General features: G+C 34.3%; 1 protein-coding gene across 2 annotated transcripts in view; it reads right to left on the reverse strand.

Annotated features, from left to right (window-relative positions):
• The window catches only part of sdk (sidekick cell adhesion molecule), a 54,093-nt gene extending 35,490 nt beyond the window's left edge, over positions 1 to 18,603 (reverse strand). The window contains exon 1 of one of the 2 annotated variants that reach the window (XM_073087815.1): positions 18,000 to 18,603. In XM_073087815.1, the coding sequence (XP_072943916.1) occupies positions 18,000 to 18,129 (130 nt within the window). In that variant the 5' untranslated portion in view covers positions 18,130 to 18,603. The remainder of the gene's footprint in view (positions 1 to 17,999) is intronic. The other variant, XM_073087816.1, reaches the window with a different exon arrangement.
• Between the last annotated feature and the right edge of the window lie 47 nt (positions 18,604 to 18,650).

Consider the following 18,650-nt stretch of genomic DNA (forward strand, 5'->3'; position numbering starts at 1 on the left):
ATTCAAAGTACCTAAGGTCGGATTTATCGTCGATTCGAATAGGGTAAAAAATAATAAGCTTTAATGAGCCGCCTTTTATGAACGTTTGGTTGCGTAACAGTAGCGCGACTGTCGCACATCACGCGTTTGTTCATTTAACACTTTCAACGACACTTTGGAAAATTTCTCAAGACTCGACAATAAAACGAGCATACACCACATTCACACATACGAGACTGAAATAAGAACCGTGTTTATTGTACTAGACGTAGATTGAATATCATCCTATTAAAAATAATTTTGCTGAAAGGCAGAGAAAACTATAATGAAAATTAAAACTAACTTACAACATCACTCAGACACCGATTAGAAGGTAATTATCACTTGTTCTAACGTAAAACATCACGAGGAAACTTGCACGCCTGTAAGTTTTTAAAAGAAAGGTGTGTAGTCTACCAAATTGCACTTGGCCAGCGCGGTGGACTATTGTCTAAACCTCACATATATTCCCTATAATACATATTTTAGATATAATTCGAATTGTACATTATTACTTTTTATAATAAAAAAAAGTTTGATATCTTGCTAGACAAGGAAGTTTCGCATCAATGGCCCGCAGAAGCCAAAGTCAATCTTCATCAATTGACTGATGATTAGCTGACTGATAGTATACTTCAAAGACCACTTTACATTATTGGCATAAGGAGTGTCAACGGCCGTATGTGGACCCACGTCCTGTTTAATCTACTGGGTCTATTTACTATTGTGTAATTATGAGCTCCCGCGGTTCTAAGCTAAGTAACCGCGTAATTATAACTTATAATACTTCGGGATACTGTAGCTTTCGAATGGTAAAATATAATTATTTTAAGAATCAGTCCAGTAGTTTAAAAAAAAACAAATCTTTCTGCTTCATAATATAAGTTATGGTATAGATTTCATAGATTAAATGCTGCGCTTATAATGAAAACAATATGAGTACTTATTTTATCAGACATGTGAATCTCTACAATGGCATTTCGCAGTGACAAATGCAATGGCATGAGCAGTTTCGGTCTCCTGACTCTTCCTAGAACAAAGTGATAATCTATTAATAAATTGTTCTGTGAACCATACGGTATTTTAGATTAGGTCCATCATATTTTACTTTAAAAAAGGTTTTAAAGCAGAACACTTCGTGGTTCGATTTCGGTGGCACCACATCTATTTCCGCCTTATAACTTCTATAACATATAAAAAAATCCGATTTATTAAAATAATGCGATTAATCGCATTCATAGAACCGAAAGTCGCAAAGGTGTGAGATGTCAATGTTGGTTCGGATCGCGTGCTTTCGTGTATGAATGGCATTTAAGTGGTGCCGCAGTTATCGCTTTACCCATCGCTGTCTAAGTTAAGCAAACTTATAGTAGTTATTTACATTTAATCATTAAATTGGATATTACCATATTTCTCTTTTGTATTGGCTGGGTGAAAATTGAGCTACTCAAAAAATTGAGTAATCAGTGTAATATAATGACAGCCAAATGAAATTATTGAGTATTTGCAAATTTTGTGCCTATGTTGATAACTGTTTTACATAGGAGTTGTATATAATTGGTATTCTTACATAATAAAAAGACTTTTGTTATCTCAATAGCTAAACATTACATAATATTTCATTGGTGAGATAAATAACATGAATACTTGTCAAAGTGAAGAATAAGTAAACATGAGTCTACTTTGCTTCAATTTAGATTTGTGTAGGTTCTCTTGATGTAACTATATATCTTTATAAATAGTATGAATTGTTGAGTCTGGTCGAGATCTCTCCAAATTTTATTTATTTAACCTGTTTTATTTATTTAGTATCTGACCTACTTGGTCGGTGCAGTTTCCTAAACATAGGTTTTGATAATTGAACGATAAACTGTTTTATTTAAATATCGATCTATAAAATCTATGTTAACATCAACAATTTAATGTACATATTTACAAGCACGTGAGTGATCAATCTGTATACAGATACCTGACCGCGGAACACCCTTACAACTAGGGTTGCCAACATTATTTTAAAGAAAATTATTATTTCTTATAAAATCACTGATAAAATAAAGTGCTTAAGTAAAAACATAACACATACATACAAACATACTGAAGACCTTTTTTAACGCCGACTTGACTGATATAATACCGCAACCGGCGAGCACTTTTCTGACGCACTTCTTGACTGATCTATCTAAATTTCAATTATCAATGAAGAAATGGTAGCTTTCGTACTTTATGTTACTGTAATATATAGTTTAATGGACCACACTATATACAGTACTATACATTATAGCATAAGTGTCAACCCTGTTCACCACGGCCGGCATACTGGCATCGTGCCAGCGTTCGCGCCTATACACAGCAGCAAACCGTTAAAGTATTTAAGTCGCAACTTTATTGCATGGATTTCAATCAATCAGATGCCCCCGTATCGTTAAGAGTTACAAACAAAGAACTTTACTAACCCATCTCCATTTCTGGTGAACAGTTGGAAATATAAAAGCCCCATAAAAGAATAAGTTTCCATTTTATCAGAACAAAAATTGTAGCAACGTTTAATTAAGACGCTAAGGGTAAATTATTCTATTTTAATAAAGAAAGATATGTTTTCTTATTCAATGATAGCAGTTTTGTTCAAGTTTTTGTTACGGAGAGTCTCATAACCGAGTTTAATTTATACGAGGTCCCGGTACGCAGATGTTTGCCGATAAAAAGGTTTAATTCCCGAGATTCGTTTAAGTATATTAAAGGAATACAACGTTATGCAAAAAGATTTAAACGTTTTGCGCTTTGTACAATCTACGAGAAAAAAGAGTTTATCCTCCTATCACATAAAAATGCTATAATTTTAACAAATAATATTGAATAGTTTATCCAATACATTACCGACAGAGAGTATTACGTCAAAAAGGATCAATGGATCCGAAGTAAAGCATACTAATAAGTGGAATGCATCAAGCACAGACATCAATTTCGAAGTAAGCAGCGTATCCGTTACGTGACTCACGGGTATGGCACGTTTAATAGCCCTGATGCCGGAGACCACTAACATACTAATAGTGAGAGCCTCAAAAGGCTATTTAAATTTTTTATTTCTGGGAAATGTTGCGTATTAACATAGATTGAATTTGAAATATTATTGAAAGACCATCGTTGTTATGTTACGAGTACGTTCATCATGTGCAAGACAAGTTTAATTCACGGGGTGACTTCAGATAAACAAACTTATTACCTGTGATTACCCGTAATATTAAAATCAGTTGGAATGTATCCTTTGAGCTTATTAAAAAATCATTGTAAACACTGTTTCTTAGGTGGGTAATTAATTCAATAAATAAATAACGTTCGTTAATATAGTGTACTTACTAGCTTTCGTAAGAATAGAACGATACCGATCTTTTAACGGAGGTGTTGTGGCTGTCAATAATCAACGTGTTCTATGAATGTAGGTTGCGTTTTAATGAGTTGAAACGGGCAAAATATTTTATCTGTGCATATAGTATTTTCATAATTCCCAAATAAAAAAAAACATTGTAATAATGGTACGTACATGTACTTTGAGCAGCTAGACAGAGAGCGATATTAAATTTGTCCATGTCCTTCATTCAGCTAATCATCAATAGATTCATAAATAAAAACAAATGCAAGTAACATTGCATGAAAGATACTAGATACAAGTGAAAACTTTAACAACCCCTAATTCGTTTCTGCTTACAGTGTGTGACGCCGCGGCTCAACAGTTGGGCAGCTGTTCTCGTAACTTGAGCTTCACCACACCCACCGCGTATTCTTGCTACACGCTGCCCAGGGAAACCTTTCGTCTTTTAGCCTTTATTTTCATTTTATATTGAAGCCTTACAAGTTCTGTCGCGAAGGGGGTTACACCTTAAAAAGCTCTGAAATGTTAAGCTATTATGCACTATGCTCTTTGTTTCCAGTTACGAAGCGCATACGTTAAGTGTAATACGTAAAAACTGGGCCAATCTTAAAGCTTTATAACAAGTCACATGTATTCAAAAACGAGAAATCCGACTACGTAAAAGTGTCGTAGGTATGCCGTGCCGATAAAAGAAAAATAAAGACGCAACGCAATTCAGACTTTTTTTTAAATTTAAATGAACCCAATATAATTTGCGTCATCAAGATGAATCTTACGATGCCTCCTTCTGATGCCTATGTTGAGATCCATCAAACCGTTTAGGCGACAGCCTTGTACCAAATTAGGCGTTAGGTACATACTTAAAAATATAACCCTTCTGTCGTAGGCGGGTAGAAACTATACAAAAAATAATATACGTAGTAATATACGTAGCACGATGAAACCCAGCTTTGTTTATATTTAAGTGGTGTAAAAAAGTAGGTAAATGTAGTCCGTTGGTATTGCAATTACAGAAGCTTCACAGTGGCCGAGCAAAGTAAATAAATAGCATTGGTGAGGCCAACTGACCTATACTTAGAGTCAACATTGAAATAATAGCTGGCCAAATCGTTTTGTACAAATTCTATACAGAACGAAATCAGCGATTCTTCAGTTTGAGCTCCAATGATTTAAATATTTAATTACAATCGAGAGTTCTGTTGAAACATTATTTCATGAAATGAGAAATCAGAAATGAAATACCTGCATTATCTGACCTTATATAATATCAAAGTGTGTTTTGCGATAAAAGATTATACTAAATCCCAGATACTTAGAGGTAACGACCATTAAGCAAGTGTAACTTTATTTTAAAGTATGTTGCCCTTTCTGCAATGCTCGCTACTAATTTGGAAAAGTATTGGAAGATTATTTATTTATAGATTGTTATGTAGGTTTATACAGGTACTTAATTAATGAAGATATAACTGATCATTAACGATGCCTGATGATTTTATTATATATGAGTAATAATAATTATACACCATAACCGCAACGTATGAGTTCTTAGCAATTCATAGCAAATGAGTAAGCATTAGCGTATTAAAATCAATATAATAAACATATAGAGAGTAGCGAAACATATATACACGATTGCATCATATGCGTTTATAGATATTTAGTTTTTTCTTTTCGTGAATCGATTTCCTTTTTTTGTCGTCAAAAAAAGTTTAATAATGTTTATGGTCGAATTTCGACCCCTAGGCGTATACTGGTTAGTGTAAAATACAAGTAAATCTCGCAACATCGTTTGTTACATTAGTTATTTCATTTATCTCAGTATTACTCCGGAACTCTGCCTGGTTATGAGGCGAAACAAAGCCATTGTTGTGGCCTTTAATGTGCCTAACCCTCCATAAACTACAGTTCCCGTAGGTAGACCTTACCATTTCTGTGATTAACCCGCGAAAACAAGGCTAATGTTTTCCAATTTCTAAAAGACACAATTGAAGATAAAATGAATAGTTGACAAAGATTTTTCTCATTAAGATTTATGCATATACAATACTTGTTTATACAAAAGAATCTGTTTGGAATTTCGAAATGACAGTTTTGTGGACTCGTAGTGGTTTTACGTAATTAAAAAGCTGCTTTTAAAATATTTGTTCGATTTTTGTCGTTCCCACGAAATAATATACTTTGGTATAGGGTATTTGGTATAGGGTATGACAGGGCAGCATGAAAATGAACACGTCCACACCCAACGTCCATATGGATCGTCGTCAAACTATGCAAAAGAAATTAGGTACATTAAACAAATCTTTACTTTTCAATATACCATTAAGCGGTCGATTACCCTGAAAAAGATTTATTGCCCCTGTAGCGATGTGTGGAATTGGTGCCGTTACAGTACAGCTTACTATAAACTGACCCGTTTGAGTAACTTGCAACCTGCTTGCACGGAAACTAGTACTAAAAGTACTCGCAAAATGTTATTGTTCGATCGCACGGTTGGTAGTTTGCATTTTACCCCATTAGACATACATAGTTTCCTTTTACGAACTCCTATCGACCTTATGGTAATGACCATTGTTTAAAACTTCCACACGTTTTTTTGATAAATGGCGTTATTTTACATTGTTTTTTTATAATATAAGAGTAGCAGACGAGCATGCAGTCCACCTGGTAAGTGGCTACTGCCACCCATGGACATCTGTAATCAACCCCAGATAGGATTAGATATTCCTACCTGAGCTCGACACAGATGCGCCGCTACCAATTCTGTTTTTTTACCACACCCTTCAAAACGGAACACAGCAGCGCCTAACACTGCTGTTATTAGGTAGAAATAGGTGTGGTGCTGGTGCCGCCGGAGTCGAGTCACAAACGGTTCTACCACCTTCAGGTAAATTAATTTACCACCAATTAATTTCAAATAATAATTATTAATAGAACAGTCACAGGGTGTTCATGTTCTTTCCTTCATTATATTTACGGTAATATCCTTAATAGTCCTAAGATAACATTTTATCTTTAGGTATATATGTCAATTCGTAGAGATTCCCAAATTGTATTAATGTTTTAAAGTTTAATACGTTATAATCCCAGTGTAACTTTGGAGGGCTTATGCCAACCAGGGTAGGTAACTATTTAATTATTCGAAAAGTAATTAAGTCACTTCGAATCAATTAATGATAAATTAAGATGAAATAAGGTTAGCATTCATTGATGAGAGTATTTCTCTGGAACAAAACTGTTTCTGGGAATAACGACTACGACGCTCTTTATTTTTTAAACATTTTTTTTTAGTAGCCTATCTTATGGTAAGTAGCTACTACCGCCCAAGGGCATCTTGAATCAACCCTAGATAAGAGTGGCAAGAGTGGGAGCTCGAACCGCCCAGCCAGCGGCCCCGGGAAGGACGGCAGTATGTGTGGTCGCATACCGTCGTATGTACATCAGACGGTGTGGCGAGCGTCAAGCTCACCTGGGCGAAGCCCAACGGGGGAACGTGCTAATAGGGATCCGGTTGCGTTCCTTTGGAGATCCCGGAGTCCTCTACGCAGGGCTGAGGACGATCACCGGAGGGGTTTTAGTGCGGTAAAAGTCCCACATAACCCGTCGTTGCTTCCACGGCGTCGGATACCTTTAAAAGGTTTCCCCCTCGTCAGCAAAAAAAAAAGATAAGATTAAAGCCGTACCTGAAATGCGTTACTCCCTTTGAGGACTAAGTTGGAACGGCTCGGATAAGAGTATCTTCCCTTTAGCGTTTCATAGCACTACTATTCACACAGATCAGCCAGAAATAAGTGTGGCGGTGGTGCCACCAGACTCGAGCCACTAAGGGTTCCACCACCTTCACATACATACATGTTTGTAACATTTCAGTCAATGCGCAAGTCGCGCGGCACAACCATGAGGTAAAAATAGAAATTAATCGATCCTTTTATTCGTGTCACTAGTTTGCAACCTCATCAGGAGCCGGTCGAAAGGAACACAGCTTGCATTGACAGAGAAAATAATTATGTTTTTATAACAACTACCGGTTACATTGTAAAACTACTTTTGTGCGTTAGAAAATATCTCTAATGCAGTTTCTCGTAAATTAAAGTTACAGTTGCAAAATGAGGTTCGACTTAATGTATGTTACATATATTTAGGATTAAAAATTAAAAGGCATATTGAAGTAAAGGCAAAATGTTGCTAAACCTATTTTTTACTCATAATTTTCTATATTTCTATTTGTTTTCTTATTTATAATCTTTTCTACATAAAATTAGCAGCAAATCGTTAAATAAATAAAAGTTAAACAAACAATAACCGCTAAACCCGCTGTTTTAATATTATAATAAAAGACTATACCTTCCCCTTTTTGAGAACAATATGCATGCCGCCTATTTGTAAAGCAATTGCTCGCGGCATCAATATTATGTATGTAGAGCCGGTTACTCCGCATGCTGATATTTTTTGCTACGAACGCTTTTCAATTTACTTATAATAAGCTCTTCGCTATAAAAATACTTTTTATTTATTATAGTTTTATGTTATCCGAGCAGGAATAGTCTAGTGAATAAGGATAGGTTAGTTATTGAAACTCGGTCTATCAATCGGGGCTCCAAGATTTAAATCTTAGACTACCTAATATCCAGTTAGTTAACTCCGCATGCTGATAATTTTTGCTTCGATTTTCAATTTACTTATAATAAGCTTATCGCTATAAAAATAATTCTTATTTATTATAGTTTTATCCGAGCAGGAATAGCCTAGTGAATAAGGATAGACTAGTTATTGAAACTCGGTCTATCAATCGGGACTCCCAGATTTAAATCTTAGACTACCTAATATCGAGTTAGTTAATTTAATGTTACAGCGAAAGTTTAAACTTTGAAATATGCTAGATATTTTAAGCTAACCGAATTCACGACATCGTTCGCGTAGTTTTAGGTTTAGACATAAATAACAAAAAGCAACCAGTTGCACGTTGGACCACGCGCTGAGAAGGTACTGTAGTCGGGATGAAATATTTTATCGGCCATGAAAATAATATTTCATAGTATTTCTCGTAAAATAACGTTTCGCCATCATGAAATTTAATAACCAAGTAATCGAAAATATTGTATATATATCTAAAACTACACTTATCCTATTTAAACCAATTTTCGATTCTTTTTAGTTTTACTACTGTATACTTTTTCAATGAATTTTCCATCAAGTCCATTCAAGACTTATTTCAAGATAAACACTTGCTTATCTGTACTTATTTTATATATAACATTTAAAGAAACCGTGCAAAATGTTGTACATATGCATAGATTAACAAAACAGATCGATAGAGTGCGATACCTTTAAATAAAACAATTATAACTGTAATCATTGAGAAAAAGGCAATCTAAAACTGTTCGCCGTGCCCCGCCGTGTTGTAGAGTCCAGATTCCAAGAAAACGCGCCCGAGCGTACGTCTGACGAAGGATAAAAGTTCGTGCTTAACTGGTAGATAACTATGCAGTCGGTCCGCGTTCCTTACTTAGTGTCTATTCACACATACAACAACTACATAGAAATTATAGCATAGTGGTTAGAAACTGGGCCTCATATTTTTTTGGATCGAGGCTCGAATTCGAAGCATCTCTCTTTTTCAGTTTTGTGCCTATTAGAAGTTAATTAACACTTGCTATAACGGTGAACGAAAGCATCGTAATGTAACCTGCACACCTGACTATTAAAGGGTGTATAAAGTTTTGAAATTCGCACTTGGCTAGCGCGGTGGACTATGCCCTTAAACGCTCACTCAAGAGTCGAGATCCGTGCTCATTAGTGGGGCAATAATGGATTAAAAACGCCGGGTGCAAATTAGTTTCAAAACGCATAGTTTAATTCCACCGTCCGCATTTTGCAGTCTAAATCATCAGTGTCGATGATACTAACAAGCAACACCGTGATTGAATGACAGGTTGACCAATGGTTGACAATTTTTCACTGCTGTATGGGGTGGCTAGGGTACGTGTGAATAGTACTCTGGACTGGAATGAGGCACTAGTCGCACTAGCTAGCAACAAGGAGGATCAGTGTTTAAATTGCAACGTGTAGTGAATAGATTTTTTACTTTTGTTACCGTTATTTCTACATTTATTGAAAAAGTTAAACGTTTTATCGCGATACAATTTCAAGTGTTTCAACCTTTTATAGTAAAGTCAGTAGGGATGTTATGATATTCTCGATCTGGATATGGATTAGTAAAAATATTATACTAGTTTCAGATACCGGTATGGATATTTTTTTTTGAGTCATGGGATATTTTTGGATAGTTTGGATAGATTTTTAAATAATAATAAAAGTATATGAAAATCAAACAGATAATGTTTTGGTTGTACTGACCTGTAAGAAACTGTTATATAGGATTCGGTTACGGACCATGGGGGTCCGTAACCGAATCCATCCCGAAAACATCCCTAGTAGTAGTACGGAAGCCGTACATGTTACTCGTAATACAGTCGATTATTTACTCGTACGCACAGTGAATTTGTGCGGAACTGCCGTAAAATCTTTAAAACGTTTGCACGTGCCACCCGTTACGTATCGGCAAACCCTCTACCGTGTTTTGGAATCGCAAATTCTGGATTACTACTTGGAAATTAAGTGCTCTTGGAGAAAATTCTTGGTTCTCTAAAATGTATATAATTTACTATCGCACCTGAACTTTCTTTACAAAACTTAAAACACTTACTGTGATTAATGGCTACAGATGTTTATCTCTTAGTAGGGAGCAATAAATTATCCCACGACCCAAATGGTCACTTTTATTAAAATGCAAATACGGTAAACTTAGTATTTTTCCGGAAGTGGGTTACGGTCGATTTATTCTTCAAGCAGGGTACGTTTTTTCAATTTTACTCCACGGTGGGTTGGGTGTCACTTGAATAATATAAAGGGTCACCAGGACTTGTCTGTGTTTTCACAGATTATTCCTGAAATGTCATTTCTGTTTTCGGCATCTGTCAATACAAGAGTTCACGGCACACGACATCACATTATTATCAGCAAATAAAATGTAGTTATGTTATTTAAGGGTCATTTTTAAAATAAATTCGATACACTTGTTTCATTGTATGTTGTACGATTTATTTTATAATTATAAACTTATTCATCATTATAATTTATCTTTATGAATACAATAAGGCCGATTCTGTATATTTTTCTTAAAGATTTATATATTTTAAATGTCATTTAAACTTATTATTTATAAATAGCCCTCATTTTCATTGACATACATATTAATTACTTGGCATCAGATGACGATCACTAAATGTCATCCATTTCACAAGAATCCAATTATAATAATGACATCAATTTAATCTAATTCGTTTAAAATATCGAGATTTTATTGCGAAATATTATCCTAAACCAAAGCACGAAACATTAAGCAGCGTTGTTAAGTTTGTTATAATTAAAATATTATCTTAACTGGGTCACAGGTCATAGTTTATCGTAATGCTTTACTTTTCAAGGAAGTGTATAACTTTATCAATAATTCTTTTCGTCGACATTTCACAATAATTGATAAGGGACTCTTTGTACGAGTTTCAGGAGTAGGTTAGAATACCAAAGGCATTGAACCCCTACGGTGGACTGTGCTGAGTCTGCGATGCCTCATTGCTCGTATTTACTTAACCGCGACTGGCGTAGCCAAGTAGCATTAAATCGGCAGGATATTTTAAGGAGCTTGCGTTATAAAACAGTATTGGATACGTTTATATATAACTTGTAATTGCTTTAGCTTTGTCTTTAAAATGACTTAAATTAGTTGTGTGATTGCATCTGATATCTAAGGGTATCCAGAGATTAAAGAAGAGAACAAATAGATGAAGCAGTTCTTGCGTTTCGGAGGAAGTTTGCGAGTGCCAGTTGACTTATGGGGCGAGCATCTTAGTCCCCAAGTATGGCAATATATAGCTTCAGGTAGAAACTCTATTCAGTATGACAGTCCACATTTACCATCAGGTGGACTAGATGCTCATTTGCTACTTCAATTTATTAAAATATACATACGCTTTGATAATAACATGTAATCTCTGAATATAACGATTGTAAATATAATATTGTTGTAGATTGATTTATCCGTACGTGCGTAGGCTGACCGCAGCTAGAGTTACCACGTGGTTAGAGAATTGCTCTAGTACTTCCTGAAGGTCTAAATATAATAACTATGCATTCAAGTATTAAACACTTATACTAATGGCATAGAAATAAAAATGAATGTGATTTTTATATCGTTAGATCTTTATTTTTATTCTAATCATTGTGTTTATTGCATCGATAATGCTGCAAAGTAATTTTATTCATTATAAATCTACTTTTATTATTAATACTCCAACTATTAATATTATAATTTTATTTATTAACAATAAATAGTTTGAATGAAAAATGCAATATATTTTATGTCATTGATGGGTACATCTCTAAAAAAATCAATTTAGGTCGAAACACCTAAAATGTGCGGCAAAAATTAGCGATATCACACAATTCATAAATAAATAATAATAATAATTACTTACTTCTAATTCATAATTAGAAGTAAATGTGAAACATTTCTTTAAGAGCGTTTTGTTATTTTTGAGGACCTTATCCCAATATTTTCAGTAGCGGCTCCGCGTCACGTTTTAATATTAATAACCGCATAGAGCAGAGCTCCTGCAGCTGCTTGCTTTCCAGAGTGTTCAGCGACACACTCCTTTATGGCTATGTTTACCGCCGCGGTCGCTAGCTCACTTGCTCCCTAAAAATGCACTTTCTTACTGACGTCTTAAATTATTTATCCCATCCTGTGTTAGTCCCTGTTTAAAGTAACCTTTTTGTATTCAATTCAATTCCTTTATTTGCTAACACGGTGCACGGATATTATGTACATATTATTTATCAATACGTCCTCTATAAGGTATGTAAATCACAAAAGTATTTGTGACTGTAATTTATTAATTATTATACATATTCGTTCCTTAATCGTTAAATCAAATGTCTTATTAATTACCTGTATAATTAAGCGATAATAAACTACTAAGGTATAATGTAAATAGAGTTCGTAGTAAATGTAATGTACTCATATATTATAATGAAAAAGAAACCAAAATACACATTTTAATAGTTCAATTCATTTCAAATATTATATTCGCTTGTACATACATGCTATAAATAATGTTTATACTTACGCCCTTAGATAGTACACCGAGAATATAGGTTTGATATTTTATTGTTCTTTATTTTTACTGGAGTACTTTTAAAAACTGGAATTTTACTTGTATTAAAATGCTTTTACTAAATAATCTCTACTGTAGCAACATGAAAATCTTTTGCTGGTACGAAAAATTCGAAACAGAAGTTTTCATCAAAGGATATGTGAACGGGTAAAGTAAAGAACTATCTTTGAGTTTCTAAGTACAGTTTCTTTTGTAAGGCATAACTGCTATAAGAGACGTTGCGCTCATGTCTACACCTATCAATATGTGGTGTACACCTATTTCTAAAGTATTTCTTTTTTCTCTTGTTCATGAGCCGGTGTCCTTTTTTTTGTTATTTTACGACGAGCTTTAGTTACACGAGCTTAATTAATTATTATCAATAAAAATGACCAAATTTGAATATCTGGACGGAAATTATGTAATTCAAAAGTTAATGTTGTACAAAAGTAACGAAAAAAGATAATATTTTATACTTTTTCCAAAAAACAAAAACTCTTCGTTCCTTAATAACTTAACGGCATTCATCAACGTCTAATAAGATGCAAGCTAAAATTTAATACCGTGGGATCCTGACTTTATAACGAAGGTAACTTAATTTTCATTTTTCCTAAAAACATTTTAGCAACGACTACAAAATAATTCGCTAAAATAAGTTTTATATATTTAAAAGTATACGTAATTTAATCCCTATGCAAGTTAACTCCATCCTTTTTGTAATTTTCCACCACTAGAAAGGGCTTGATATTAAAAAAAAACGTGTTTCAGCGACTAGTGATAAAACATGTGGCAATCGATAGCCTAAATGATAACAATCAAAAAGTATTCAGTGCTGAAATATTGTAAATAATATACTTTTCTGAGATATTAGAGGCATATTACATTAAAAAATATTAATGCTCTTTAGGCAACTATAGTTGTAGATGTTTCACTTTAAATAATTGACAAGATAGTTGACTCTACAGGCGGATCAGTAGAAATCAGTACACGCAATAGGTCATCTAGTAAAACAATAATGCAATTAGTTTCACGCCGCACTAAGTGTTTCAAGGTAAGTTACTGTAGCGTGTTGACGTCGATAAAACTTCAATATTTAAAATGGCTATGAGCAATCCATTAGTTTTAGGGCTATTTTACTATGAGAGATTAAAGAAGAAATGTTTACACTGTTTCAATACGTATACGTCATGCTAAAGACATGGGTTCATCATGGTAAGTGCTATTCAATTAGATGTTGCTAAGTTGCTACCACTTGCGAGAATATTATGATCATCAATAATATTAGCGATCAACATAAAGTAGTGTACAGATTTTCGGAAGCTAAATGGATTAGCGGCATGAAATATTTATTATTATTTTATGAATATTTATTACATGCATGCTGTCTACCATGTCATAATATGAATATATGAAATACGAACTCAATTCTACACACATCTACAAAAAATGCTAAATATATTTTTATTACGATAATGTACACGAAATCGAGCTAGGTACATTAATATATGTATATGGATACTATAAGGTGCATTCAATATGTGCCTACTGCCACTTTTCCGTGCGTGCTCGTGAATGCATTTCTGTAAGACCGCTTGTGTTCACGTCCTCGAAGTCTCTGAAAGACTTATTCAGACACTAGGTTCGCCGCCGGCTCCGCATGCATTATGTGGGTTTCATGACCTTTTGCGGCGAGGAAGATGAGTCAAAGATGCCTTTATGTCAATATGTATGTGGATAAACGATTTTAGGCGATTGTTACTAAATTTAGGTAATATATTACATATGATACCAGTACAAATTAAAGAGTGAGTATTCCAAGGAACATAATAAGTCTTCGAATAGACACCCTCTCAATGCCATTTCAGCACAATCACGATCACTCAGATACGAGTGCAGGTCAAAAAATATTCGAAGATAGTAGAATACTACGTGGGTCAACTGCACATGGCACATTTGAAACATGTTTAGTATGTATTAACTAAAATATTTATTATAGACTCATATTTTGAAATAAAACCTTCTCTTAAAAACGAATTATAAAGAATGAAAGAGTATTACTTAATATTAAGGCTTATTACGACTTAAAAGCAGGGTTGTGCAATGTATTTTTAGACAAGTGAAGTATTTTCTCGGTTCCGCTACGCCATAATTCCCACCTCTGGGAACAAGAGCACTTTGACTGTCCATGCTCCTGCCATTAAATGCCGTTATTCTCATTTGAATGGATAACGAATGTTTAAGCACGTGAACGTATACTTTTATACGCATTTTACGCTGGAGATATTTATATTATTTGGATGAATGCGAAAATACGGTATTACAAAATAAAGAAATTAATATAATATCTCCATCCGCAAATGGTATAGGCGTTTTGGGTGAATGATTTTATTTGTTATGAACTTTATTACTTAGGACAACTATATAGTGTAAGAGAATGGAGGTCCATCTGCAAAAGGGGACCCAACATAAAATTATGTATAAGTAACGTAACGTTTACGTAATGTGCGAATGCAATACATGTACTTGTATGAACGAGTACATACATAGCAATAATGAAATATAATACCATTGTGTTATTTAATTTCCCGGCGTATATCAAAAACTTAAAAAAAAAGTATTTTTTATATCAGAAATATCAAGAAAAACAGACCAATCCTCGTGTATGCTTTGTCATTGACTTGTTTGACTTAAATATTGAGTTGCGAGCACCTGTCTCCCTATGCATGAGCACTGTGGAGTCTCACGTTAATTAGTTATTGAATATTTTAGAGCCACTCTAACTTAGCGAAGTTGTTAAAGTCTTTGATTGAGTTGAGAGCCAGGAGCGAGTTGATGTTACATGACGAAGTTGTTACTGAACTTGGTTGTAAAATTCGCACCAATTTTCGATGCGAATTTTACAGGTGCTAATTTTACTTTGTATAAAAGAGTCCTTTCATGGATAAGCAAATTCTTGGATATAATTGAAATATTCCTTTGAAATTGGGGTGAATAATTTTCTTAAAGTAAATAAGCATTTCAATAACTTTTTAGTTCATAACTTAGATGAGTTGTATTTTACTCATTAAAGTTCCTAAGCCAATACCTATACACAATACACGTATACGTCGACATGAACTAAGCCCTTTTTCTATTTCTCTATACATTCCTGATTGATACGGATTGAAAATATCTAAATATATCGTAATACAACCGACCGCGTAATTATTACGTCCACCTGGATTTTAATCAAAATTTAATAGTATAAATAATTATTAATATCTCTTAGCAATGCCTATAAGTATAATAATAGAAGTTGTGAAGGAGCTAGCAGTTCTTCTAACGGAATTTGGTCACTGCTGGTGATGTATATCTATAATCAATCCCAGTTACGATCACCTCACGATCCGCCACATGCGTCGCACCTTTGAGGACAAGTTGGAACGCCTCGTTTATCGAATATACGAATCCAGAACAACAGTATTTGACGCTGCTGCTATTAGCTAACTTGAAGACCCTTCAAGTCTAAGTTCAATTCATTTCATTTAAAATCTAAGCCGTCACTCATTTCGGCGACCAGTTTGTTTTCATACTTATTGTTCTACAAGTTACGCTACGTGCCACTTCGATGCGTCACTAGTGGGCAGTGGCACTCCGGGGCAGGTCACGCGACGGCACGCTATACGAATGGACGCTGCACTGTATATTTGCTTAATACTTTTGGAATCAGGGGCGAGTTATTTGGTATTTGCGAGAGCATTCGGCGAATATGGCGCCGAGTCATAAAAGTATGAAACTTTGCACGAATAGAATAATTGGAAAGAAGATATAAAACTTATAGTTCATCATAAATTTAAATAATAATAATGCATGTGATTATAACCAGAAAATTATAATGCCATGCATTATTCATTATGAATGATAAGCATCTCGTGAATCTGGATATCAATGCATTAGGAGCATGACGAAAGTATGATGTTGCCTTTTACCCTCCTTCAAGACGGCATCACATTTCAGCATTGAAAATGAATAAGGCTGGCGGCGCCAATACGTCGCAGTCAGCATAGTGGCGCGCATATTTATAAACATTAAGGCATTTTATACACATGGGTACTCAAGTGCCCATCACTCACTACTGTGACTTTTTGAGGGTATTGAGTGATAGAAACTTGAGTGTCTGACACTGATTTAAGTACAGCATAAAGCTTGACTGAGGTGGAACCTTCACTAGTTCTCAGCCTCACTGTCATAGTTATTGAATCATCGTCAACTGATTACTGTCTTACAGCTGGGCATTCTGGTTTCGACTTAGAATGAGAAGGATTAGTGCATACTCTACCGCACTGGTCAAGGCAAATCGGTAGATTTCATATATCTTTGACAATTTTGCTTTTTTCTAAAGATCTCTCAAGTATGCAGTATTTTATTTTAATTTTAGTAAATTATAATAAATTGGTACCATGCACATAACATTAAAAAACAGACGGGCATGCTTGGTATTTGAGTCTCGGACCCGTCCATTCAGAGGCCATACTGTAATCAGTAAGCTATCACTACTATTTATATACTATAGCAGAAGCAAGGGTGATTGATTTTTCTTCTCGTAAGATGTCTTGAACAGTGTTAGAGCAGAGATAGTTTTGCTTGTATTTCATCTTAATTCTAGTTAAAAAGATCTAGGTAGATTGGATTCCTGTTCCTTTTAGGGTTGATTTCGTAATGTCTGAATTCACCTGAAATTAATGACTATTGAATTTCAGGTGTATTGTATATGCAAATAAAATGTTTTAGCAGTAAACACCTAACGGCATGACATTCATTGATTCAGTTGGAGTTTAAAGGCTCAAATAACAGGATGCACACCAAATTACTCAAGCAAGTTGGGAATGAATTCAATTGTGAAACTTACTTGAGACATAGCACATAAGTATAATCTACAGGACCACAAAAATAATTGATAGGATTGTTTGAGCCATTATTTTATCTATGTGTAATCCAAATTTTTTGTAGCATATCTTACTCAAATAAACAAATAAATAGTAGTGGTTGACCATATGTAAAAAGAAATAGTGCCATCCACGAGTTAGTACCAATTGGTAGTAAGTTGATCCAAAATATATGTGAACTGACAACTAATTGTATATGGTGTAAGTGGGAAGCGGGATGACAGATTATATGAACATGTTGACTCTAAAATCTCTACAGGTGCAAATGTTATTTTTAAGTTATATCAAGTTTAGTGTTATATATTTTTATGTATAATATAAATTCATCTCAATAATTCTTGAATATTTTTCAGTCTCTTATAATTTTAATGCAAGTAAATACAATTATACTTAATAGGTGCAATTACAGTATAAATCTTAATATTACATGAATAAAACATTGCATAAAATTATAAGTAGTTTCGTTTTCAAAGCACTTACCTGTTGTGTCAGCTGTACACGTAAATTGTATGAAGCTCAGAAGCACTAAAAAAGTTGTGAATAATCTCTTCGGACCCATTTCGAACACCCGCTCCCTTTCTTCCATTCCACGAAAAAAGTATTTGTGCATCGCTCTCAAAACTTTACGGTACTCACGGTAACAACATATTTATTAAAGTTATTATAAACTTTTGCTTCAATACCACTTTTAAATTTTAATTTCATTTTGAAACGGTTGCTAGGATTTCGCTATCACAACATTTACGATACAATAACACCTGTGGGATTTGCCTAGCTCCAAGCGAACAAGGTACGAAAGTTCACTCAACTTTTAACTGTCCTATAAAATATCATTTCACGCTGCTAATTCTCAATTATTAACTGATATAGGCACTAACACTTATGTATTTCTATTTAACAAAGTTTTCTTGCCATATTTATGTTGTTTTCTAACTTTTATTGAACTTTCAAAGTTTCAAAAACTTATTTCACAATCACTTGATTCGTTTGAAGGACGCGAATGAAACGCGTGCATTGCATGCAGAGTCGACGACTTGACGGAAACATTCGCGCACACGCGCACATCGTTCATAGTATAACAGTACACAAACAAAAGGTAAAGATTCGTTTTATTGTTCACTTGTATGGCAT

This window comes from Epargyreus clarus, unplaced genomic scaffold (genome assembly GCF_041222505.1).
Source record: "Epargyreus clarus isolate Ecla_fem2 unplaced genomic scaffold, WU_Ecla_fem_2.2 ptg000026l, whole genome shotgun sequence".
Taxonomy (NCBI): Eukaryota; Metazoa; Arthropoda; class Insecta; order Lepidoptera; family Hesperiidae; genus Epargyreus; species Epargyreus clarus.